This window comes from Salmo trutta, chromosome 14 (genome assembly GCF_901001165.1).
Source record: "Salmo trutta chromosome 14, fSalTru1.1, whole genome shotgun sequence".
Taxonomy (NCBI): domain Eukaryota; kingdom Metazoa; phylum Chordata; class Actinopteri; order Salmoniformes; family Salmonidae; genus Salmo; species Salmo trutta.
The window spans coordinates 34,785,531-34,812,027 of record NC_042970.1 but is presented as its reverse complement, the minus strand read 5'-3'; the positions used below and the strand labels follow the sequence as shown (position 1 = coordinate 34,812,027).

At 41.2% G+C, this 26,497-nt stretch overlaps 1 protein-coding gene across 3 annotated transcripts in view; it reads right to left on the bottom strand.

Moving 5' to 3' along the window:
• The window catches only part of LOC115207906 (sodium channel protein type 8 subunit alpha), a 120,001-nt gene that overhangs the window by 46,782 nt on the left and 46,722 nt on the right, over positions 1-26,497 (bottom strand). For 2 of the 3 annotated variants that reach the window (XM_029775464.1, XM_029775465.1), the window contains exons 8-14: positions 23,503-23,566; positions 23,160-23,301; positions 19,392-19,598; positions 18,319-18,636; positions 13,036-13,368; positions 5,898-6,033; positions 5,161-5,399 (exon numbers count right to left, since the gene is read on the bottom strand). In XM_029775464.1, coding sequence (XP_029631324.1) covers positions 5,161-5,399; positions 5,898-6,033; positions 13,036-13,368; positions 18,319-18,636; positions 19,392-19,598; positions 23,160-23,301; positions 23,503-23,566 — 1,439 coding nt within the window. Of the gene's footprint in view, positions 1-5,160; positions 5,400-5,897; positions 6,034-13,002; positions 13,369-18,318; positions 18,637-19,391; positions 19,599-23,159; positions 23,302-23,502; positions 23,567-26,497 lie in introns of all 3 variants that reach the window. The other variant, XM_029775463.1, reaches the window with a different exon arrangement.

The following is a 26,497-nucleotide window of genomic DNA, read 5'->3' as shown; positions in this document are numbered from 1 at the left end:
TAATATGCGCTAGTGTGTATGTGAACATATGTAGTATGTGTGTTTGTACGTTCGTGCACGGGGGGGGGGGGGTAGAGTCCAGTAAGTGTGCATAGAGCCAGTGCTAGAGAGTCAGTGCAAATAAAAAGGAGGTCAATGAAAATAGTCCGGGAAGCCATTTGATTAACTGTTCAGCAGTCTAATAGCTTGGGGGTAGAAGCTGCTCAGGGGCCTTTTGGTCTCAAACTCGGGGCTCTGGTACCGCTTGCCGTGCGGGCGCAGACAGAACAGTCTATGACTTGGGTGGCTGGAGTCTTTGACAATTTTTAGGGCCTTCCTCTGACACCGCCTGGTATAAAGAGAGTTTGCAAGCCCTGCCACATCCGACCAGCGTCAGAACCGGTGTAGTAAGATTGGATCTTACTTCTGTATTGACGCTTTGCCTGTTTGATGGTTTGTCGGAGGGCATAGTGGAATTTCTTATAAGCATCCAGATTAGAGTCCCGCTCCTTGAAAGCAGCAACTCTAGCCTTTAGCTCAGTGCGGATGTTGCCTGTAATCCATGGCTTCTGGTTGGGATATGCATGTACGGTCACTGTGGGTGGCAACGTTGTCAATGTACTTATTAATGAAGCTGGTAAACTCAATGCCATAGGATGAATCCCGGAACATATTCCGGTCTGTGCTAGCAAAACAGTCCTGTAGCTTAGCATCCGCTTCATCGGACCACTTCTGTATTGAGCTCGTCACTGTTGAGCGCGTCACTGGTGCTTCCTGTTTGAGTTTTTGCTTGTACGCAGGAATAAGGAGGATAAAGTTATGGTCAGATTTGCCAAATGTAGGGCGAGGGAGAGTTTTGTGTGTGTTTCTATTTGTGGATTAAAGGTAATCTAGAGTTTTTTCCGCCTGTAGTTGAACAGGTGACATGCTGGTAAAAATTATGTATGACGGATTTCAGTTTTTCTTTGATTAAAATCACGGGCCACTACGAGCGCCACCTGTGGGTGAGCATTTTCTTGTTTGTTTATGGCCCTATGTTGAGTGCAGTCTTAGTGCCAGCAGCAGTAAATAGTATGTTCTACAGCGTATCATGAGGTATTCTAACTCAGGTGAGCAGAACCTTAAGACTTCCTTAAAATTAGAGATTGTGCACCAGTTGTTAACAAAGAGACACACACCCCGATGCTGCCATTCTGTCCTGCCGATGTATAGAAAAAACAGCTAGATTTATATTTCCATATCCTTGTTCAGCCACTTCTCGTAGAAGCATTGGATATTAAAGTTCTTCAGATAACGTTGATAGGATAGTCTTGAACAGAGCTCGTCCAGTTTATTTTCCAGTGATTGCACGTTCACCAATAGTACGTGGGTAGAGGCGGTTTATTCACTTGCCGACGTAGTCTCATCAGGTATCCCACACGCCGGCCTGTATAATACAGGCTCTTCCTTTTTCGATTGTCGGGGATATGGGCCTGGTCCAGGATGAGCAGTATGTCTTTCGTCGCTGACTCATTGAAGTAGAAATCCTCATCCAAATTGAGGTTAATGATCAGTGTTCTGATGTCCAGAAGCTTTTTAGGAAACAACGATGCCGGAAACATTATGTACAAAAAAAGTTAAGATCAGCAAAAAAACCACAAAAATACAATTGGTCAGGATCCCGTAAAACAGCTGCTATTCCCTCCAGCGCCATTCTATATATCCATTCTATAGTGCCACCAACTGGTCTGGTGCAGCCATTAAAGGTTGCAGTAACTTTATATTCACACAGCTTCTAAGGACATATACATAAGGTTTACATACCAAATTTCATGCCAATCAGTTCATCTAGTGGTGTAGCATGGCCGACTTTGAATGCAGCAACTAATCATACTCATATTCATATTCATTAGAGGCTAATTCATTGAGTCTATATACCAAATAAAATAAAATCTGAAGTCAATCTGACTTATGGTTCAGGAGAAGAAGATTTTTCAAGTATTTGTAGCATTACCATATGTGCTAATGTGCATCTATAGCCACAGTGCGGCCATATTTAATTTGGAGTTAATGGTTCATGTAGAGATGATGATTGCAGATGATTTTGAGCATTAGTGTTACATATATAAGTTCTTAATGGTTTCCTTGTTTTTTGAGATATCAATACCAAATTCTGTGGTTCATCTTAGCGATGTCCACGATAGCGATGGAAAATTTCAAGTTGATAGGTCCTTGTGGAGTGTATTTACAGTGCTTTAAATGGACACGTAAAATCTGATTTTTGATTTGTCAATAACTCAGCCATCTTTTGACCAATCCCTTAGCTTTTCTCAAACTAAGAAGTTAACACATACCATGGGCCTACATTCATTTGGTGTCATTTGGTCCTATGGTTGAGAAGATTTTGTAAGTATTTGTAGCATATTTGAGCATATATATTAACATATGTTTTCATATGCATCTACTGGTAAAGTAAGGCCATCTTTGAATGGATCAATGCTATCTTCTTGAACTCTTTAGGGACTATTGTGATGAATCCAAAGACCAAATTTGGAGTGAATCTGACTTTTAGTTCAAGAGAAGAAGATTTTTTATAATTATTTTCCTTATTCTTTAAGAAATCAATGACAAATTTAACATAGTTCATCACGGTATTGTTTCAAGTTGATAGACCATTGTGAAGTGGATTCCGATTGGATTTAAATGGACACTTAAAATCAGATTTCCTGATTTATCAATACCTAAGCCATCTCTTTACCAATCCCTTTTCTCAAACTATGTTAAAAGATGTACCATGGGCCTACATACCCAATTGAGTGTTATTTGGACTTCTGGTTCATGGGAATATGTTTTTCAAAGGTTTTCCAAAATGTCCAAGATAGCGATAAATCTATCCTGATGGACCTTGTGGGTCCTTGAGGCAAATTTGTTAAGCATGAGGCATTCAAGTCTCTAGGTCAAACAGGGCGATGGAAGTGAGACTGCTTATAACAGAACCACTTTTTGGCCAATCAGTGCCATTCTTTTTGACCAAGTTACTCATGGCCTCTAGTTTCTGTGTGCCAAATTAGGAAAAAAGTTACCAATCTATGCTTGAGGTTTTTTTTGGACCATGTCAACAAATAAATAAATAAATAATAATTCTGAAAATAACAATAGCTTTCAGAGCTTCACTGTGAACCCCTAATTACACATAATTTAGCAAGAAAGCATTTTGTATGTTGGTTCAACTATATCCTCAAATGTTGAGTAAACTCACAATCCTATTGCAGCTGGTTGCATTACAATTGTATGTTGAATCAACTTTTTTTATTTACAATGTGGGATTGGTGCAAGCAGGCTTGCTGCAAAGTCATGTGTTGTCTTTATAGAACCATACAGGTTCCATTTAGAACTGTATGATCATGGTTCTTTATAGAACCTTCAAAATGGTGTTAACCTTGCCTTAACTCCCTTATCTTACCTCATTTGCACTCACTGTATATAGACTTTTTTTGTTTTCTTTTTTTCTACTGTATTATTGACTGTATGTTTTGTTTATTCCATGTGTAACTCAGTGTTGTTGTATGTGTCAAATTGCTATGCTTTATCTTGGCCAGGTTGCAGTTGCAAATGAGAACTTGTTCTCAACTAGCCTACCTGGTTAAATAAAGGTGAACATTTAAAAAAAATATATATAGCACCAAAAATGGATCTGCTATGGTTACAAGTCATAGAACTCTTATTTGGCACTACAGATGTCGGATCTTGATTTGACCAGTTTTGATAATTTCTAATGGGAACAGTAGGCTATAGTTTAGGTGTGAGATCTAGTGAAAGAAAGAGAACGGCATGTTTTCAGTGAATTTATGTAAATCTCAAGACTTATTTGAAATTCCTGCAGTGCAGGAAAAGTCTCTGCGACAACAGTGATCAAATTAAGATACTACATCTGAATATAGAACCAAGTGTGTAGTATATTATAACATATCATTCTGATCTCTGATAGAAACCAGAAAATGTCTGCTCAAGATTTTTACCTGAGAGTTCTGATCTGTGCGTGCTATGCTGTGATGCAGAACATGGAGGTTAAAATCACGGAGAACTTATGATTTGTAGAAATTCTGCTTAAATACAGAAATTTGAGAGTGAAATGTGAAATGGATCTTGCTTGCATGGCATTTTGTTTGATGTAGTGCTGATTAAAAATTGATTGGAGTCTCAGTGCTGGTGAAGGTTGTCCTGGCAGGACAAGGTCATAGAGCAGTGCCGCACACACGCACACACACAGGGAGGTTTGTATGATGGCATGTTGGTGGGCCTATGCCCAATACCGGATCATGTGCCCAATACTTGATAATGTGCCCAATCATCACTGCAGAGAGCACTCAATGATTCATCCTGCACCACCACTGAAACCATGCCAACATCTGTAACCTAATTTCCCATATAGCTGCTGACACTACGCCAATCTCTGTGACCTCATTTCCTATCTCACCCCTTACACCACGCCAATTCCTCTGACCTGACACGGACAGGCCAGGGACTCTGCTACTGAACTGAGATATCTGAGAGCAAGTGGACACCACATATACCCTCTAACCTCTCCTCACACTCACACACCAGCCTCATACCATACCAAGCAGTATTCTCCACTTAACAAGGTAGCGATCTATCATGTTACATTAAACTTTAATGTATCCCCTAACCAACCAACCCTGCCACCCCCTGGACATACCCCTGTCCTGCCATGTTAAAACTGCTAAATCAGTAGGAAGAGAGAGACAGAGAAGAAAATGGGGCAAGAAAGAGAGAGACACATTTGGGGGAGAGAAACTGAGATAGCTGCTGTGGTGAGAGAAGGGGAGCAAGCTGGTTGCTTTAAAATAGAGCAGAGTTTTTTATGAATTCCCTTCAAAGGGCAGAGTGTAGTGCGTGTATGTATGCGTGCGTGTAAGAAAGGGCCTGATTAAACCAGCAAAGAAGTGCTCTGAGGGATCTGTACCACACTTCCATCCTCACAGCATGGACAGAGCAGGTAGAGACAGTGAGAGTAAGAAAGAGACAGAGAGAGAGAGAGTGAGAGAGAGAGAGATATGGAGCAGAGGTAGAGAGCCAAGTATGAGAGAGAAATAATTGGATGTGAGAAACATGACAATCACATGTTGACACACTCCTGTGGTACCCTACACACTAAACACTGTCTACTTGACTGTTTCTCACCAGATTGCCCACTGACAGTGTCTCATCAAAGCGAGGAGTCATGGGGTAGTGCTCCATGGCCATGAAGAGGGTGTTGAGGACGATACAGATGGTGACGGCCAGATCTACAAAAGGGTCCATGACGATCAGGTTGAGCACATACTTGATCTTCAGCCAGAAGGGAAAGCAGTCCCACACACAGAAGAGGTTGGCAAACTTATACCACCATGATGGACATGCCCTTTGAGAATCTTCTAGCTCTGTATGGGGAAAGGGGAGGGAGTTTAAAAAAACAGAAGGGGGCAGGGGAGAAAGGGGTAAACCAAGAGAAGGAGAGGGAGACAAAGTGAAAAAGAGAGAGAAAATGGTAAAGCGTGAATAAGAGGAAAGGAGAGAGTAGGAATGGGAGTGGGAGACAGGAAAAGAGGGAGACAGGAAAAGAGGGAGAGTGTGGAAAAGAGAGAGAGAGAGAGGGTGAAAGAGAGGGAGAGGGAGGAAAAGAGTCACAAAAATAGACCCAATGCTATAAGGCTGGTTGTCTGGTGGTCAGGTCAGTATATTGCAAAAAGGCAGGGCTAAATGGGGAGGGGTTGAAAGGTGAGAGGTTGGATGTGAGGACAGAGGCATCCGTACCATCCACCAGTATGTGTGAGTGAGTGTGAGTTCTGTAACCTCCACCAGTGGGTGTGTGTGTGACAATGTGTGTAGAGGCAACTGTACCCTCCACCAGTGTGTGTGAGTGTGTATGAGTTCCGTACCCTCCAGCAGAGTATGTGAGTGTGTATGTGTAGCCACGCTCATCACACTGTTGGTCCGGTCCTTGTTGCGGCTGAGCTGGTCCACAGAGACCATCAGGGAGCCCGAGTGTTTCTTCTTCCCCTCCACCTCTGTGGTCTGCGCTCAGGGAGAGGACACACACACAAACACCCGTCAGAAGCCTTACACAAACACTATATCTTGAAACCATTCTAATCACTAACCCTAGCCTTTGTGTCTGACACACGGTATGCTTAAACCAGAGAGAGAGAGAGACCAACACCCAATCCTATCCCACACACCAGACACGAAAACCCTATGCCATACACCAGACACTAAAAATACCACTAAGCCCCATTCCTTACAACATTATCCCACTCTAAGCAAACCGTCCTGTCCCACCCAAAACGTATAACAGTTGCATCCCCTTCCCAAACCTCCATGCAAGAGCAGGCATATAGCTAATAAGAAAAGAGAAGTCAAGACAGCCACTGTACCATGCTACGTTTGGAGAGTAGGTAAAACGCTTGGCTTGGAGAGAGGTAAGGGGATTTCAAACTACCATGCTACACGCAAAAAAAAAAGTTATTGAGGGATTCTTTGTCAAGGGGTGAGGGTGATATGTGTAAGCATTTTTCATCTAGGGTTTTTACTGCTCAGGATTTTACTGCTGTGAAGGCTGTGAAGAACTATCCTGTTCTTTCCCTCTCCACCATGATTTCCTTTATACCATGAATTGGTACACTGTTAAAAAGTTCCTGTAATTTGATGGTACAGTACAGATACTAGTTGTAGTGAATTCATGGTAAACAACAAATGACTGAATTTGAGGTATTTGTACCAACCGTCAGTGGAAGTGTTGTGCCAGTTTAAGTGGTTGATGGTTATGTCGTCAAAGGTTGAGCACCTCTTAACACTGTCAGTTCTGCAATTGTTGTAAGAGCTTGTGACCATAAAGAGATGCACTGATAAGAGGTTACTGTGCATTTAAGAGTAAGTTAATGGCAGTTAGTTACCTGAAAGTTACTGATAGCCACACACAAAAACAATTAATATGTTAGAAAGGCAGCCAGTATGTTACTGTAAAAAAAAAAAAAAAATCTGAAGGAATTCTGAAGAAACTTTGGTTTAAATGTACATTACTGTAAACTTTTTTCACAGTAACTTTAAGGTATCTGGCTGCCAGTAAGTTACCGTAAAAAAAACAGGATTGTTTTACAGTGCAGTAACTGCAAGTAACTTACTTGCAACTAGCTGCCAGTAACTTAACGTATTTTCACTGAACTTTGTTGATTACAATATAGCTTAACATTAGTTGATAATTACTAAAGCATTATTTGTAGTGAGCACCCTTGGGATCCTTGGTTGGCAGCAAACTGACCTTCCTACCATATCGTATCACCATATCAAGTCAGTGAACATGACAGAGATCAGCCACAGTAAGTTACCCTGAATTTTACAATAATTACTTGCAGCAAGCTGACAGTAAATTGTTGAAAAAGAAACATGAATTTCTTGGGTCCTCATTTATAACCGTTGCATACATTTCACATAACATTTCTGTTTGTGCCATTTCTGTAAAGTCTGAGCACGTACAAAAATAGAGATTTATAAACTTGGTGCACGCTATACATACGCACATTTGCCTTTATAACTGAGATCTGATGTAAAATGAGCATTAAAACTCTGCCTGGAAAACGCCCTCCATTCACCTTTTATGGTGACAATAACACCCTTTATTTGCTGGAACTAGGCCAATTTGCATTAGGCCACGGCATGCAAAAGACGAATTGTTGTTCAATAATTATTTCATCAATATATTATTAGGTTTCTATGTCCTGCCTTGGTATAGGCTCTGGGATGAAATAGGCAATGATGTCATGCTCCTATTGCACAGCAATACTGTAGCCTACCCATACTGTCAAATATTTTACATAAGCTACCGGTCTATTTACTGTTTTGGCAGAATGTGTTCATATTTAGCAGTCATTTATGCTGTATATACAGTACCAGTCAAAAGTTTAGACACACCTACTCATGTGTTTTTCTTTATTTTTACAATAACCGTCCTGTCCCACCCAAAACGTATAACAGTTGCATCCCCTTCCCAAACCTCCATGCAAGAGCAGGCATATAGCTAATAAGAAAAGAGAAGTCAAGACAGCCACTGTACCATGCTACGTTTGGAGAGTAGGTAAAACGCTTGGCTTGGAGAGAGGTAAGGGGATTTCAAACTACCATGCTACACGCAAAAAAAAAGTTATTGAGGGATTCTTTGTCAAGGGGTGAGGGTGATATGTGTAAGCATTTTTCATCTAGGGTTTTTACTGCTCAGGATTTTACTGCTGTGAAGGCTGTGAAGAACTATCCTGTTCTTTCCCTCTCCACCATGATTTCCTTTATACCATGAATTGATACACTGTTAAAAAGTTCCTGTAATTTGATGGTACATTGTAAAATAATAGGGAAGACATTAAAACTATGAAATAACACATATGGCATCATGTTGTAAACATTTTTTTTTTAACAAATTAAAATATATTTTAGATTCTTCAAAGTAGCCACCCTTTGCTTTGATGACAGCTTTGCAAACTCTTGGCATTCTCTTAAAAAGCTTCAGCTGGAATGCTATTCCAACAGTCTTGAAGGACTTCCCAAATATACTGAGCACTTGTTGGCTGCTTTTCCCTTCACTCTGCGGTCCAACTAACCGTGAGAGTAAATTTAATTCCGGTTCATCTGTTCTGTTGAAAAGATTAACCAGAATTACATTTACTTTCACGGGTGTCCAAAAATAGCTATCTGAACACCACGGCCCTACTAAGCCATGCTTCTAGTCTTCTGCTCTGGGTTGTTTGTGACCCAACTGGCGCCACACAGTCGACCACAAGGAGCAGAACGTCTACACCTGGCTGTCCAAGAAACCGAAGCACTCGCAGACATCGTCCCACCCAACAGGCCAGCGCATCAGAATCCGGTGAATCCTCTACCTCAGCAATGTCTTCTTCATCCTCCAGATCCAGAAATACTTTTTTGGTCCCCCTGCCCCAGCAACGTTCCAAACGCACACATGCCAAAGACAAAGACGCACGAGGAGAGGTACGAGAGAACGGGGGAATGAGGTAAACGAAGATTCCCAAAGCAACAATGCTCCACGAGAGAATGTAGTTTTTAACTACAGCTTTCTAGTGAAGAAATGTGATGTTTTAAACAAAGGATTGTACTGCATACAGTCACAAATCCTATTCATGTTACAATTTAACTATTTAAGTTTTAATGCAATATCAAATTGAAAGGTTTCTTTAGCCCTAGAACTGAAGCTCTACCTAATTACTCCAGCTTCAGACCTAAAAGTACTTTCATTACATTTCTAAATAACCCATCAGTTAGCAAGCACATTTTGTAGATTGGTAGAAAATTACATTGACATCCAACTAAAGAAACAAAGTGAATGTCGACATTTACAACAAAAAGACAACCATTCCAGGAGTCAAAAAAATGCTCTTGATTACTTAATTAATGATAACTCGATTAATATACAGATATCAGATAAGGGAAGTGGGATTGTGATTTGTAATACCAACATGTATGTATATAGAAAACATGAATAGCTTGTTGGATGGTAATTTTTTTTTACAAGAAATTGATTTCCTTGATAAAGGACTACAAAATAAATTGTTGACAGAACAGGAATTTAAATTTACAATTAAATCTTTCTGTCCCAAAACCTACAGTATTGATCCTTTATGGCTTATTTAAGGTTCACAAATCAACCACAGATCCTCGATTAAGACCTATTGTTTCAAGTATTGGCTCCCTAACTGAAACGGTGTCTCGTTATGTGGGCTTCCACATTTATCCACTAGTCAAACAGTTGTAATCCCATCTAAAAGACACCACTGACTTTCTAATGAAATGACCAGTATACCAGTTATTAGTGAAGGAAATTGACTAGTCAGTCTTGATGTCTCATCGCTATACACATATATATTCCGAATGATGGAGGTATGGAGGCCGTCAAATTCTTCCTCTCCAACCGCTTAAGTGATGTGCCTACAAATTATATCATTGAGCTTGCACAACTAGTGCTTACTAAAAACTATTTTCTATTTGACAAGAATTACTACCTAAAGTATTACTACCTAAAGACCTTTGGAACAGCAATGGGAAAGCCATTAGCAAATCTCTTCATGGGGAAATTCAAATTTTATTTTATTTATGAAAATAATCCTTACAAAGATCATGTTAAATATTTGACCCGCTATATAGACGATTGCTTTAGAATTAAATAAAATGTCTTAACTACATTCACTCACTGGTCATTAACTCTAGAGTACAATCTATTTCCTTCACTATGGAAAAGAACATTAACTCTATATATTTATTAGATGTACTTGATACAAAGAAGGGGCAATCTCTAAGTATTACAGTTTACAGAAAACCTACAGATTAAAATACTATACAGACAACGGATAGTTATCCCCCTAAAAAGAGGTTTACCAGTCAGTCAACTTCCTAGACTGCGTCGCATCTGTGACACAGAAGAAAAATATGATAAACAATCCAATTCTCTCATTGAGCGTTTCCGCTTGAGAGGATACCCGATACCTGGCTTGATAAAGCAAAAAAAAATCAAATTAAAAGCTTAAACAGAATCCAGTTACTTAATAAATCCAAATAAAAACAGAAGAACCAGTTTTCTGTAAAATAAACACTGGCATTTACTATCATCAGACTCCTCTTTAAATTCTGCCTTCCAGAATCAACCTTTATTCACCTATAAACGATCAAGAAATCTATCAAAGATATTGGTTAAATCAGATGTGGTCAGAGAGAGAAAAGAGGCATTCATAAAAGGATGGTTCCCCTGTAGATCATGTATCTCATGTAGCACCATAAGGAAATGTTCTAACTTTGTATGCCCTAAGACTTCTAGGAACGATGAGTTAAAGTAATGTATAACTTGCTCTACTAAATAAGTTATTTATATGTTACAGTGTTCTTGCAAGAAGATTGATATTTGAAAAACATCCCGCGCTTGGAAAGTACGCCTTTGAGCACATAAATCCACTATCAGACGTCAAGATATCACCTTGCCAGTTGCGAGACACAAAATCATTTGATTAATGAATTGCGTTGCGTCGGGATCTAAAAAGTGTATCCACCATGCAGAGGTGATTATGACAGCAAATTACTCCAATGGGAAGCCATGTGGATATTTCAATTAAATTCTGTAGATCTACCAGTGGAGGCTGCTGAAGGGAGAACAGCTCATAGTAATGGCTGGAATGGAACAAATGGAATGACATCAAGCACATGGAAACCATGTTTGATACCATTCCATTCATTCAGCTCCATCCATTACCACGAGCCAGTCCTCCCCAACTAAGGTATCACCAATCTCCTGTGATCTCCACATAGTTTAAAAGAAGAACTAGATTGCTATAGGCCAAATTTAGACTGTTATACAAGAACACTGCCCATATCAGATTTTGCATATCGTTTATAAGTTAGCCCCACATATTTATGAACGGCTGTGCCCGATGTCCTTCGTGGTAAGCTATCTCATGAATTGATATGATTCATCCAAGTGAGCAGACACCTAGGCAATTGATTCATGAATGGTTCACACCTGATGCCGTCAATTGCCCTTTGTGCCCACTCCCATACCCTATATTCTGGCAGACCAGAGAAGCCACATCAGATGAGTGGCAACCCTGATTAGAAGCAACTGCTGCTCATTGGTTGTTCCCTACAAATGCTGTTTAGAATTCTTTTCAAAATTCTAGGACAGACAGGTGTAGACGTTCTGCTACTTGGAGTCGACTGTGTGGCGCTTGAACGTCCCCATCTAGAAGGCTGCAAAGCCGAAACGTCTGTGTATGCTATGTAGTGAAAATGCTACATCTTTTTGAGTGCGGACCCATCACACCTTCTGTTTGTCTGAATTTGCGGGTTTTATGCACCAGCCAAGCTTCTGGGAGAGCGCATTGTCCCCTTATGATTACCCAAAAGGGTTCCCCCATAGGGACAAATGACAGAATATCTATTAGTTCTAATCTTTTAACAATCTCTATAGTACCCGCAAACACAGTGGCATAGCAGGAATGTCAGGTCGCTGGCAACTGAGAGGTTGTGAGTTCAAATCCCAAGTCAGGTTTACTCTGAAGTAATCAGAATACAAAAGCATACTGTCCCTTACAGCAATAATACCTTATTCCAGCTCTACAAATACATTAACCTTTTATATAGTTACCTTATTTTCACAGCAACCAGTAGCCGGGAAATATTTAACAGTGTAATGAAGAACCTTCTAGTTCTATCAGTGTAATGAAGAACCATACACATTTTTATAAACAGGGACAAAATAAAGAACCCTTTTTTGGTACTAACTAGCACCTTTGTTTTAGTGTAACTAGGATGAGGAAGAATGCTGTTATTGGAAAAAGGTTCTGTTTTATTGCACCTCCAGTAGCTTGGGGCGGTGGACAAAAGAGAGGTGGAGAAATAGTGCTGAAAGACAGACAGAATAAACTGGTCTTGAATTTGCAAATCCTTGGGAAGAGGCCAGATTAAGAGGGAGTTTCTAGTGATGCTTGTTGTGGATGGGGCATGGCATCCTAGGGAGAGATATCTGTTTGTTAGATAGGTGCTTAGAGAGACTTGTATTCAGGAGGATTTTAAACTGACTTATAGGCTAATAGACAGGTTACTCTGGTATAACGGATGCAAGGAATCTGTTGTTTTTCATTGGTGGAAGCCACTCAGAGCAGCTGAAGCGAGGGGGGCAGGGAGAAATAAAGACTAAACATTGGAGTGGTGTAATAAGGCTGTGGGTGCTGAGCAATTCATGAGAAGGTAGGACAGAGAAGGGAAAGAGCGAGTAAGACAGAGAGCGAGAGAGGAGGGGAGAGGAGAGGAAGAAAGAGAGAGAGAGAGGGGAAGAGAGATAGAGAGAGAGAGAGAGAGAGAGAGAGAGTGAGAGAGGGAGAGGAAACCGGACCGAAATGAAAGGCGAGGAGAAGGAAAAAGAGGAGAAAGAAGCTGGAGAGACCAGGGCAGGAGCAACCTCCATCATGCCTATAAACTGTTTATGGACGTCCTTACACTGTCGTCAGTGGCTGCCTTATCTATTTTCACCTCAGGCAGAAGGCTCCCGCCAGGCTGGTGAGCGATGAGTGACACTACGCCATTGCAGTCCACCGTGCTGTTCCTCTTCCCTCCAATGTGGGGCGCTAGTGGGTTGATGAGGCGCGACGAGCCCTGGCTGTAGCCGCTGTAGCTGCTGCGGCGGTAGGGGATGAACAGGGAGCCCCGGCGGTCCTCACTCTCCTCCACCGTGCTGTGCTCGTCGTCGGCAAACTCGTTCTCCGAGCCCACGTCCTTGGGAGGGCGGCCCTTGTTGAAGCTGAAGATGCTGCTGCGGCTGTTGTGGCGCGACATGAAGGGCGAGCCCGGGATGGAGAGGAGAGACTGGAGGAGGGAGAGGGAGAAGGGGGATGGAGAGAGAGAGAAGAGAAATAGAGGGAAATATAGATAGATAGGTGGAGGCGAACGAGAGTGGGTGAGACAGAGTGAGAAGTAAAGGGAGAGAGAGGTGAGGGGATGAGAAAGAAGAAGAGACAGATAGAGAAACAAAGCACGAAAGAGAGATAGAGAGAGAGAGAGGGGGTTGGTGTGAGATGGTAAGAAAGAGAGAGGGAGAGAGAGAAAGAATGAAAAAAAGAAAGTAAATGAAGATCAAATGGAGCTCCTGACTGGCGCAGTGGTCTAAGGCACTGCATCTCAGTGCTGGAAGCTTCACTACAGACCCTGATTCAATTCCAGTCTGTATCACAACCAGCCATGATTGGGAGTATCATAGGGCGGCGCACAATTGGGCCAGCGTTGTCCAGGTTAGGGTTTGGCTGGGGTAGGTTGTCATTCTAAATAAGAAGTTGTTCTTAACTGCCTAGTTAAATAAAGGTAAAATAACGAGGCTATATACAGGGGGTATAAATGCCGACAGATCATTTGTTTGTTCGACATGGTGGGATCTTTTTGTGTCTGTAAAATGTATTATGCGCGCAATTACGATGGAAACCCCTTTATGCACAAATGTTGATATAACAACCATCATATCGAAGTAAACTTGGAGTTACGCGATGACATGGTGTGTGGTCCTCCCACTACGACTCGGGAAACCTTGCAGTTTATTAGGCTACAGATGAAAATAAGTTATGATGTGCATGTACAAATTACCTCGACTGTACCCCGCATGCTGACTCGGTACCGGTACCCCCTGTATATAGCCTCATTATTGTTATTTTATTGTGTTACTTTTTACAATTTTTTACTTTATAATTTTTTACTTTAGTTTATTTGGTAAATATTTTCTGAACTGCGCTGTTGGTTAAGGGCTTGTAAGTAAGCATTTCACGGTAAGGTCTACATTTGTTGTATCCGGCGCATGTCACAAATAAAGTTTGATTTGATTTGACTATCTGTGAGCTGTTGGATAGAGCGCACTTGCCAAGAACAGAGTAGGCACATTTATTATTTAACGCAACAATTTTTGTTACAAAGCTATCGGTAGAGTTGAAAATGCGATGGAAACATATTGAACTTTAGATTTTTATTCGGTACATGAAAACTTAAGCGAAAAAGGACATTTTGTGTGGTGGAAACCCACCACTGGTGGGAAAAAGTGCATATTTTCTTTATGCAGATTTTAGAATATTCGCAAATCTGTCGCCAATTGGATGGAAACCTAGCTACAGAGACAGAAAAGAGATAATGGTTAATTCAAACATGGAAAGACACAGCAACTAAAGACTAGAAGATGGTCACTTTAGAAATCAGGCACGCAAATATGTGCAAAGGTCCATTTTGCTTAGTAAACAGTTCTGACTGGGCTTCTCAGAGTAATGACAAAACACAGCTAGATTACTGCTATCAGCAGGGCAGTGAATGATCAATGAAAAGGCCTTATAAATAATGTAGAGTGGTCCTGTGAAAGCAAAACAGACCAAGACTAGTGTAATGTACAGTCACTGCTGCTACACTAAAACTGCTCTCCTCTGCACTAGTGTTGAACAGAAGATGTGTCAGCACAATGAGACGTCACTGACTATCACCAGGAAGGAGAGAAAGAAGAAAGGAGAAAATAAAAAATGGCAGCGAGGGAGAGGTGTGAGGCCTTAGTAATTCTGTCACTCAATAGCAACCTCTGTTACATTAACATGAAACATTGCATTGGTATGACATCATTGTAGTCGGGTGGCTTAATCATTCACTTTGTGATAAAAGCATCAAATTTGATACAGACGTATATATAGTGCATTCAGAAAGTATTTAGACCCCTTGACTTTTTCATCGATCTACACGCAATACCCAATAGTATTCAGACCAATTACTCAGTACTTTGTTGAAGCACCTTTGCAGCGATTACAGCCTTGAGTCTTCTTGGGTATGATGCTACAAGCCTGGCACTACTGTATTTGTAGTGCCAGGTTTGTAGCATAGTGCCAGGCTTGTTTCTCCCATTCTTCTCTGCAGATCGTCTCAAGCTCTTTCAAGTTGGATGGGGAGTGTTGCTGCACAGCTATTTTCAGGTCACTCCAGAGATGTTCGATCGGGTTCAAGTCCGGGCTCTGGCTGGGCCACTCAAGGACATTCAGAGACTTGTCCCGAAGCCACTTCTGTGTTGTTGTGGCTGTGTGCTGAGGGTCGTTGTCCTGTTGGAAGGTGAACCTTCACACCAGTCTGAGGTCCTGAGCGGCTGGAGCAGGTTTTCATCAAGGATCTCTCTGTACTTTGCTCCGTTCATCTTTCCCTCGATCCTGACTAGTCCCCCAGTCCCTGCCAGTGAAAAACATCCCCACAGCATGATGCTTCCACCACCATGCTTCACCGTAGGGATGATGCCAGGTTTCCTCCAGATGTAACGCTTGGCATTCAGGCCAAATAGTTCAATCTTGGTTTCATCAGACCAGAGAATCTTGTTTCTCATGGCCTGACTCCTTTAGGTGCCTTTTGCCAAGTTCCAAGTGGGATGTCATGTGCCTTTTACTGTGGAGTGGCTTCCGTCTGGCCACTCTACCATAAAGGCCTGATTGGTGGAGTGCTGCAGAGATTGTTGTCCTTCTGGAAGGTTCTCCCATCTTCACAGAGGAACTCTGGAGCTCTGTCAGAGTGGCCGCCCTGACCAAGGCCCTTCTCCCCCAATTGCTCAGTTTGGCCGGGCGGCCAGCTCTAGGAAGAGTCTCTGTGGTTCCAAACGTCTTCCATTTAAGAATCATGGAGGCCACTGTGTTCTTGGGGACCTTCAATGATGCAGAATGTTTTGTACTCTTCCCCAGATCTGTGCCTCTACACAATCCTGTCTCGGAACTCTACGGACAATTCCTTTGACCTCATGGCTTGGTTTTTGCTCTGACCTGCACTGTCAACTGTGGGACCTTATATAGACAGGTGTGTGCCTTTCCAAATCATGTCCAATCAATTTAATTTACCACAGGTGGACTCCAATCAAGTTGTAGAAACATCTCAAGGATGATCAATGGAAACAGGATGCACCTGAGCTCAATTTCGAGTATCATAGCAAATAGTCTGAATACTTATGTAAATAAGGTATTTCCGTTTGTTGTTTTATACATTTGAAGAAGATTCTAAAAAAACAGTTTTTGCTTTATCATTATGGGGTATTGTGTGTAGATTGATGAGGAAAACAATTCATTTTATCCATTTTAGTATAAGGCTGTAATGTAACAAAATGTGGAAAAAGTCACAGGGTCTGAATACTTTCCGAATGCGCTGTACCTTGAAAAGATTTAGATATGGAGCCACCACAGATTTGGCCCCAGGGGGCTGTGGCAGCCATCTTTGAAAATGACTGCCTAGCAGTACCAATATTTTACAGCTAAGAACTATTTTACGAGAAAGGTTCCAAGTTTGGTCCAGAGATAGATTTATGGACCCTACAAAGACTAAGATATGGAGCCAACACAGACCTTTCACCCCAAATAGGCTATATGTTATACTGTATTATAGCTTTTGTAACACGTTTTTGTAACACACAGCTGTTGGTTGATATACGCCATTGGTTGCTATACTTGAATACAGGATGTCAGGTCAGGTCCAAGGCTATGAGATCCCTTTGCTTAGTAGCAAATAGTAAGTTAGCGGCTTAGTTCCAGGGCTTTTGATGTTCTTTTAAAAATATTAGGTCTGTTTCTATGATTGCCTCCACTGACCCAATAAAAATTATCTTTAATTATGATTTTATACCAAAATAATATTCCGTCTTGGGCCGAGGCTGGTTTTATGTCGCAGGTAGAGCTACCTCATCAATAGAGCATTCTAACTCACCTCCACTTGAAGCAGTCCCAGAAATGTTTACTTTTTCCTACAAATGTGGCCTTCAGGCTGCTGTGTTTCTCTCTGTACTCATTGTATTATACTGTGTGTAACTGTTAAACCTTTTGGTTTTCAGGAGATCCAGGCTAAGAAGTATAAGCCGTGACTTTAAAAGTCAAAGAAGTATATGCCACAACTTTTTGTAGATTAAAAGTTTGTAAAATAGTGGTAGTCTATATAGTAAGATGGCTGCCATGGCTGCCACGGCCCCCAGGAGACAAATCTGTGGTTGCTCCATATCGAAATATTTTTAGGGTACCTAAATCTACCTTCGTGCAACATTTGGTGTGTTTATTAAAAAAATGTAAGAAAAACTTCAGAACTATAACGTTGTATTACCGACAATGGCCATTTTGTGAGATGGCTGTCACAGCCCCCGGGGGCCAAATCTGTGGTGTTTCCATATCTAAATCTTTTCAGGCTCCATAAATCTACCTCTGTGCCATATGTGGAACGTTTCTCTCAAAAAAGTCCTTCTGAGTTGCTTACCAAGAGGATAGTGAATGTTCCTGAGTGGTGTAGTTACAGTTTTGACTTAAATCTGCTTGCAAATCTATGGCAAGACTTGAAAATGGCTGTCTATCAATAACTAACTTTACAGAGTTTGAAGAAATGTTAAAATAACAAGACTCACAGCTGTAATCGTTGTCAAAATTGCTTCTAATATTGACTCAAGGGGTGAATATTTATCTTATTAAGATATAAAAGTGTTTTATTTTACATAAATAAAAATAAAAATACGTAGAAATGTTCTTCCACTTTCACATTATCGTGTTTTTGTAAGTCGCTCTGGATAAGAGCGTCTGCTAAATGACGTAAATGTAAATGTAAATGTGTAGATCGTTGACACAAAAAGGACAATTAAATCAATTTTAATCCCAATTTGTAACACAGTAAAATGTGAAGAAATCCAAGGGTAGTGAAAACTTACGATAGGCACTGTATGTCTCATTACTCATGAAAGTCTCTGAAAATGACTTCAATTAAGAAAATAGTTTATCTTTATTATCTCATGCTAGTTTTTACCTGGTTCATGATGGACGACTTGCGTCCCAGCCGGTTGCCTGGGAAACGGAAGATGCTCCTCCTGCTGCCATCGTCCGACTCAGACTTAACGTGCTTCTCGTGGTCGACCTTCTCGCCTTTCTCCCCCTTCTCTTTCTTCTCCTCCTCTTTCTGACGTGACTTCTTCTTGCGGTTGCGTCGATCCTTGGCGCTCTTGGAGCTGAGCTTGGACGCATCAGAGGAGCTACGGGATAGGTGACCTCCACCCTCCGTTGCATCGCCCCCCTCCACCGCGTCGCCCTCCGACACCATGCCCGCCGAGGTTGCCATGGCAGCAGCCTGTGGGGTGGGGAGGTGGGGGACAGGTAAGAGAGGGAAAAAGTGAAGGGAGACAGACAGACAGACAGACAGACAGACAGACAGACAGACAGACAGACAGACAGACAGACAGACAGACAGACAGACAGACAGACAGACAGACAGACAGACAGACAGACAGACAGACAGACAGACAGACAGACAGTCAGTCAGTCAGTCAGTCAGTCTAGGGCTGATTTGTTTACTCTGGTTCGAATCACTTTTTTCTGATTTGAATATTTGCTAAATAAATGTTTTAGCATGGAGCATGAGCTACTCACTAGGCTATAGCCTATGTCTACTGCAGGACAAGACAAAGCTGTGAGAAAACGAAGTCATGGATATTAAAGTCCTAAAAACAGGTTGACTCACCAATACATTATCAGATGGAGAACATGCTTTTTGGAAGAGAAATACCTGATTTTGGTGCAAGTACAGCTGACTAGCGCTAGCTGGCGTTAGTAACCTTAGCTACAATTTTGTGGATTAAACAAAATTACGAATCTGATAAGAATCTCTGAAGACAGACAGGCACTGACAGACATACAGACAGACAACATCCACACCCAGTCTGGGACTAACCTGGGCATCCTGAAGGGTGGCAAGACAGAACAGGTAGGAGAGGGGAGAAGTGAAGGGAGTGATGTGTACAGACAGATAGACCCAGCAATCAGACAGACAGAGAGACAAACAGACAGATGGCTCCTCACCCAGTCTAACACCAGGGAGGGACAAACCTGTGCATCCTCCTGCTGGTTCTTGATCTGCTCCAGCATGGCTTTGAACTCTGCCTCTTTCTGCTCTGCCTCCTCTATTGTTGCCTGGTTCTGCTCCTCATAGGCCATGGCAACCACAGCCAGAATCAGATTAACCAGGTAGAAGGATCCAACGAAGATCACCAACACAAAGAAGATCATGTAGGTTTTCCCTGCCGCTCGCAGTGTCTGGGAGGGAGGGAGAGGGGGGAGGAAGGAAAGGGGGAAAGAAAGAGGATAAACAAAGAGAAGCAACATATACTGTAACAATGGTTATAATGAATAAACATTACCCATTAATTGTTTGAAGTGGCAGTATTTTTCTTCCAGACCTGAGGTACTTCACTGTGTTTCTCTGTCAATGCATGGTGTCTGTACTATCTTTGGCACTGTTAGCTCTGTTAGTGCTTTGACATCCACACCAATAGGTTTCTCTGGGAATGGCTCATAGATGCATAATACACCATCTGTAATCTTCTCCTGGCGGAGTAAGCCACACAATCTTTACATTCAACACATAAAATGTATAGTACATGTGAGTTGCACGCTCGTTCCCTTCATAGTGAACGTGTACTAACAAATTCGTAGCATACTGTACATATTGAAATTCATAACATATCATGCGAATCGGAGGAAGTAACATATCATAAAAAATGGATGATAGACATTCACAAATTAATATATATCATACAAAACGTAACATATCATACTAAATGGAGGGACACAAATCTAAAGTTAGAAGATAATTGTCAACCCGATTTGAAAGATCTTGGTCCCAACTTTTATTTCCTAAATGGAGTAGGCTGATGTATTCAATTATGTTTTTATGGCTGAATTTTGGAGTACATTTGCACAAAAGATTACGAGAGTCCACCCATAACCTGGCCCCTCCGCCAAAATACAACTTTTTTGGCACTCGTGAAATGTAGGCTATACATCCACTTACGAGGGGCAACCTTTCTGTAATGCCAACCAACCATAATTCCATGCCTTTTTCTTTGGCCTGATAGCACACAAGTTGTCCCAGTTGATAATGCACCCCCTCGAAGCATGCTACAGTGTGTGATTGTGGCCCACAATTTGGGAAGTTCCTGCCTGTGTGTATTCCTGCATCTACAGGCACCTCCTCAAGTAACCCATTGGTTCCTGCATGAACGTCCCCCCCCTTGAGTACGCCATCTTCCTGCTTGTGTGACACTTGTGATATTTTGGATTTCCCCTGATTGTCTATGTGATTCCAATGTAGGTCAAAAGGGAAATAAAAGTATTTTGAGTTTTTCGGGGCGAAAGACAGCTGGCTAGCTAGCTACCGGTGTTGCCCCCGCCTGATGTGTAAGAGAGTGCTAGCTAGTACCCAGTGTCCTTCGCTCCCGTCTTCTGAACACCTGCCTTTGACGCCATGAACAGAACTGCGGGAAAGCAGTGCCCGATAGGCTGGGGCTAAGGACACTGTCTACCAGTGTCATAGTTAGCTAGCTACAGTTGTTGCCCCTGCCTCTTCTTCTTCTGTGGGGTATATCGGCGGTTGGCATCCACCTCCTGTACTGGAGTGCCCCTGCCTCCCGCCTGTGGACCGGGGTCCTAGCTTAAAAATGTACCAATTGAAGTATAAAGAGGGGTTCCTATAGATGCAGGAATGCCCCGAGTTGCAGACCTTCTCCAGCCATGTGCCTGATCATGATCATGAAATTGAAAGCCAGTGTCTATACAATGCATTATGATCATGTATAATCTATATGAATAGGCATCCAAAAAGTTATTTGATGCAAACATTATCACATTGACATCGTCAGTCCTGCTTGCTCGCTGGAGGAAGCTTGGCTTTCTCGCTGGAGGAAGGTAACTTGTTAAATAATACAACTTTTAGTAATTTAGTATAACATGTTTCTAATTTTGAAAATAAAAATGCAATCACAAATTGGATAGTGAGCATAAATTGCATTTCTATAGCTGCATGGATAATTCGGAACAGGGGAATCATTTTCAGAGGGTCTGATAGCTGTCAGAAGTTCCCTCTCGGAAAATCCCTTTAGCCTATACTTATGCGTCATCCTATGAAGTTGATATTATGTTGCACATCCCTAGCTGATATTATTGATTTTGCCTGCAACAACCGAACATGATAGATAATGTTGATTGGCAGGTGGAATGATGTCCAATGAGAATGCAGGTTGGCCCAGTATTGACCAATGAGGTTGCAGGGCGGGCCCAAGTCTGATCAGTGCACACCACTGAGTTTTTTTTAAATTCTCTTTGTGCACATGCTGCAGAGCTCGAGAAGAATAACATGATATACATAAATTAAGATCTTAATTTGAGCCAGTTTGCTAGAGTAGGAAAATAATGCAGGAGTCTTGACAGGTGCTTCCAGGTGTGTTTTTGTCTGCTCACTGTTTTAATGCTCCCAAACTTAATATTTTAATAAAGCTTTGGTGATTAAGAAGGCGGTCACAGAAGTCAAACTCTTTATTGATAGTCTTTACAACTTGGAGAATGCTTTGGGCAGGACAAAAAAAACAGCCTTCATTGAGAGGAGGGGAGGCTATGCCTGGTTTTTAATAAAAGGAAATGGGAAAAAACATTAGTCTATTATGTTTCTAAATACAAGGTTTATATCTGCGCTTAAGCTGTCAAAATCCATTGCTAAGACCAGCTTTTAATTGGTCTTATATATCCCCACCAGTTCTGCCTGAAATTGGCACTTTGGTGCACGTTTTTAAGGACACACCTCAGATATTGCCACCCCTTCCACCTCAGCACAAGCGAGCTCATATAAGACAGGTAAATTACCAATCTTGGTGCAAGGGTTGGTAAATAGCACAGCGCCGGCTTAACATGTTGAAATTGCCAACGAGCGTGCATTTGACAATTGCTCTTACTTAATGCCAGCCGAAAATAGAGCCCTCTTTATTTTCACACACTTACGTTTGGCAATACTCAACAACATGTTGAGTTCTCTCAAGCTCTTCCAGTCAAACTTAAAACAGAATCTTTCTCATCTGCAGCTGGGACATAGATTATGACCAAAGACCAGAAATCAGGTTAAACTCTGAGATACTGTAGAATCCATGCAGCCTCTCATCAACAGACCAACCAATCCTTGACAAGATGCAGTCAGTGACTCACAGTTTGATGGCAAAGAAACCAAGAGAGAGAAAATGCCGAGAGGCTATTTGCTGATTCACTGTCAAGCATGATGATGTAGTTTCTTTGCATGTTGTAGACAGGGCAGAAATGCCAGCCTTAATGACCCAATTAGCCAGTAGCCCTTTTCTGCAGTCAAATGACCTAGTGGCCTCATGGGTGGAATATTATTATTTCATTTTTTTTAGAAACTAAAATCTGGTGTTTCTATATTAAACAGTGTATTTTACTATTGGGATGCAAACTCATAATTGAATACATTTCAACTCTATCTCTAACATGGTACCGATTTGTTTAAGCCCATAACCATGTGTGTGTGAGGTGTATACATTTGTTTCCAAGTGTATTTGTTTAAGACTACCAAGTAACACTCTGTGTGACCATGATTTAGCCCACTGCAGTAAAAGGTTAAACGACAGTACTGCCGAACTGACAGTCAATTCCCAGTTCAAAATAAAAACATAGAGCAGTCTCAATCTATCGGTTTGGTTTCAATGCTCCTCGGCTGCTCATATAAGCCGCCCACATTGAATTACTGCTTCCGCCATTACAAGCAGGAATTATTACAGTATTTATTTTCCCTGTCTATGACGAGCTTGGCCTTACCAGCATGTAGAGGTTCTCCCAGAAGTCTTGGGTCATGAGGCGGAAGAGAGTGAGAAAGGCCCAGCCGAAGCTGTCAAAGCTGGTGTACCCGTAGTTTGGGTTTCTCCCGGCCTTCATACACGTGTAGCCCTCAGGGCACCGCCTGGGAGGAAGGGAGGGAGGAATAGAGGGAGCGGAGGGAGAAGGGGAGTCATGATTTACAAGTAAATCTCCCATTGACATCGACGCATGATTTGCGTTAAAGTCTTAGTTATGTTAGGATTATTTTCTGTTGTTCCCTTTTATGGTGGCTATTCCAACCTACTGGAAGTTTAATTTTGAAGTCATAGATCATGAGACTCACCCTGAGTCCGAGCTGTTTCCACACAGTAGAGCATCCAGCTGCCCAGGAATGAAATAGAAGTTCCCTGAAAAAGTTAAGGACATCTTTATCTTCATCTGACTCATACATTTAGAATGTTTCAGGCTCTTATGGTTATGTGGAATGTGGGACTGTGTTTATTTACGATGTGCAGTGGACTCACCATCATTCATATATACTGTATTCTGCATGTTCTTTTATCTAACCCAGACATGTACAAACAAATGTCTTTCTGTCTAGTCGTGTACATACAGTGCCTTCAGAAAGTATTCATATCCCTTGTCTTATTCCACATTTTGTTGTTACAGCCTGAATTCAAAAATGTATTAAATAGATGTTTTTTTTGCCACCAATCTACACAAAATAACCCCATAATGACAAAGTGAAAACATGTTTTAAGAAATGTTAGCAAATTTATTGAAAATAAAATACAGAAATATCTAATTTACATAAGTATATATATTTATTTTACTTTAGTTTATTTTGTAAGTATTTTCTTAAAACTGCATTATTGGTTAAAGTCTTGTAAGTAAGCATTTCACAGTAAGGTCTACACCTGTTGTATTCAGCGCATGTGATAAATAACATTTGATTAGATTTGATTTTGATTTTCAAACTGATTTATTCCAAAACTGTAACTAGGCCACTCAGGAACATTCAATGTTGTCTTTCATGCAACTCCAGTGTATATTTGGCCTTGTTTTGGGTTATTCTTCTGCTGAAAGGTGAATTAGTCTCCCAGTGTCTGCTAGAAAGCAGACTGAACCAGGTCTTCCTCTAGGATTTTGCCTGTGCTTAGCTCAATTTCATTTATTTGTATCCTAAAAAACTCCCTAGTCCTTGCCAATGACAAGCATACCCATAACATGATGCAGCCCCTAACATATGTGTTGTGTTGGATTTGCCCCTAACATAACACTTCGTATTCAAGACAAAGCAATGGATTTCTTTGCCACATTTGTAGCAGTTTTACTTTAGCTCCTTATTGCGAACAGGATGCATGTTTTGGAATATTTTTATTCTGTATAGGCTTCCTTCTTTTCACTCTTTCATTTAGGTTAGTATTGTGGAGTAACTACAATACTGTTGATCCATCCTCAGTTTTCTATCACAGCCATTCAACTCTGTAACCATTTTAAAGACACCATTGGCCTCGTTGTGAAATTCCTGAGCGGTTTTCATCCTCTCTGGCAACTGAGTTAGGAAGGACACCTGTATCTTTGTAGTGACTGTGTGTATTGAAACACCATGATCAAAGGGATATTCAATGTCTGCTTTTTTTACCCATTAACCACTAGATGCCCTGTTTTGTGAGGCATTGGAAAACCTCCCTGGTCTTTGTGGATGAATCTGTGTTTGAAATTCACTGCTCGACTGAGGGACCTTAGAGATAATTGTATGCGTGGGGTACAGAGATGAGAAAGTCATTCAAAAATCATGTTAAACACTATTATTGAACACAGAGTCCATGCAACTTATTATGTGACTTGTTAAGCACATCTTTACTCCTGATCATATTTACATAACAAATGGATTGAATACTTATTGACTCAAGAAATTTCAGCTTTTAATTTGTAATTCATTTCTAAAAGATTCTAAAAACATAATTCCAGTTAGACATTGTGGGATATTGTGTGTAGGCCAGTGACACAAATCTCAATTGAATCTGTTATAAATTCAAGCTTTAACACAATAAAATGTGAAAAAAAAGTCAAGGTGTGTGAATACTTTCTGAAGTAACTGTACGTGTCTTTTGGTCTAGTCATGATGTGACGATCCCGAATGAATTTGAACATCGCAGTCCGTCTCCTCCCGATGCTGCCTTGTCCCTTCAATTTCCCATTAAGTAGCCAGCACATTCGGGTTGAATATTTTCCAGAAAATCCACAAATGTTCCTTTCAAAGAAAATTGCAACCCCTCGCAACCCCTCGGGTATTCCTGTTCCCCAACCGTAAATGCTATTTAAAAGCATATAATAGCCTACGAGCAAAAAACGAAGAAATACATTTGTTGTTGTATTTGCTGCAATTGAAACAACTCAGAGTTCTCTGAAAGTCGCCACAATATGTAGTTGATGTAGCCTAGTTTAAATGTAGGCCTATGAAGCACTGTTGGCCGACTTGGCCGAAAATATTATGAGGTTAGGGATGATTCGACATTTATAGAATGGGTACCTGGAGGAAAATGGGGAAGGGTCATTCTTTTTCAATTTCAGTCAAGGGGAGGGTTTAGTATATTTTTTATATCTAGTCCAGGGGAGGGTCATGTAATTTGTAATTGATGAAATGTAAATATTTCTCAGTGTTTTAATATTAGTTGCTTATTAGGCTATATATCGATGTGTGCCCGATGCCGGCCCTCATCTTTGATTCTCTGCTGGGCGCGCAATATCAAGTGTGCTTATAGGATATTTAGTGTGGTCTTTATCAAATGATCCATAGCCTATAGGCTACGAAGTGAATGCTCGGAGAAGCACAGACCAAAGTTATATTTCTAAGATAGGTGCTGGGATGGTGTGAATAAAACACACTGCAATGGCTATTCTAAGACTGAGCCCCGGCCTGCTCTGCTCTTACTGATCAACACCTTTTTTGTGCTGCCTACCAACCTTGTGCTGTGTAGGCCTACAGTGGCATTTCAGGAGGAGAGTCAAAGAATTCTTCAGAAATTTTTTTTTGATTAGGCTTAGTCCGAAAATGCAATGTCTTGGGCGTGGACTAGCCTATGTTCTGTTCAGTTTGAGAAGGAGAGCGCGAAGATGAGAAGGTGGACCGGAGGTCAACTTTAATAGCTTGCTACTACTATAATTGATTTGAATAAAAACAATATGTTACTTGCCCATGATGTATTTATCAGAGTTACTGACCACACAATAAGCTAGATTCGAGTAACTTACATTGTGGTGCTGAAACTTGAAGCAGCAGTCGTGACACAATCAATCAGAAATTGACAGCTCATGGTACTGAAAGTAGGCAA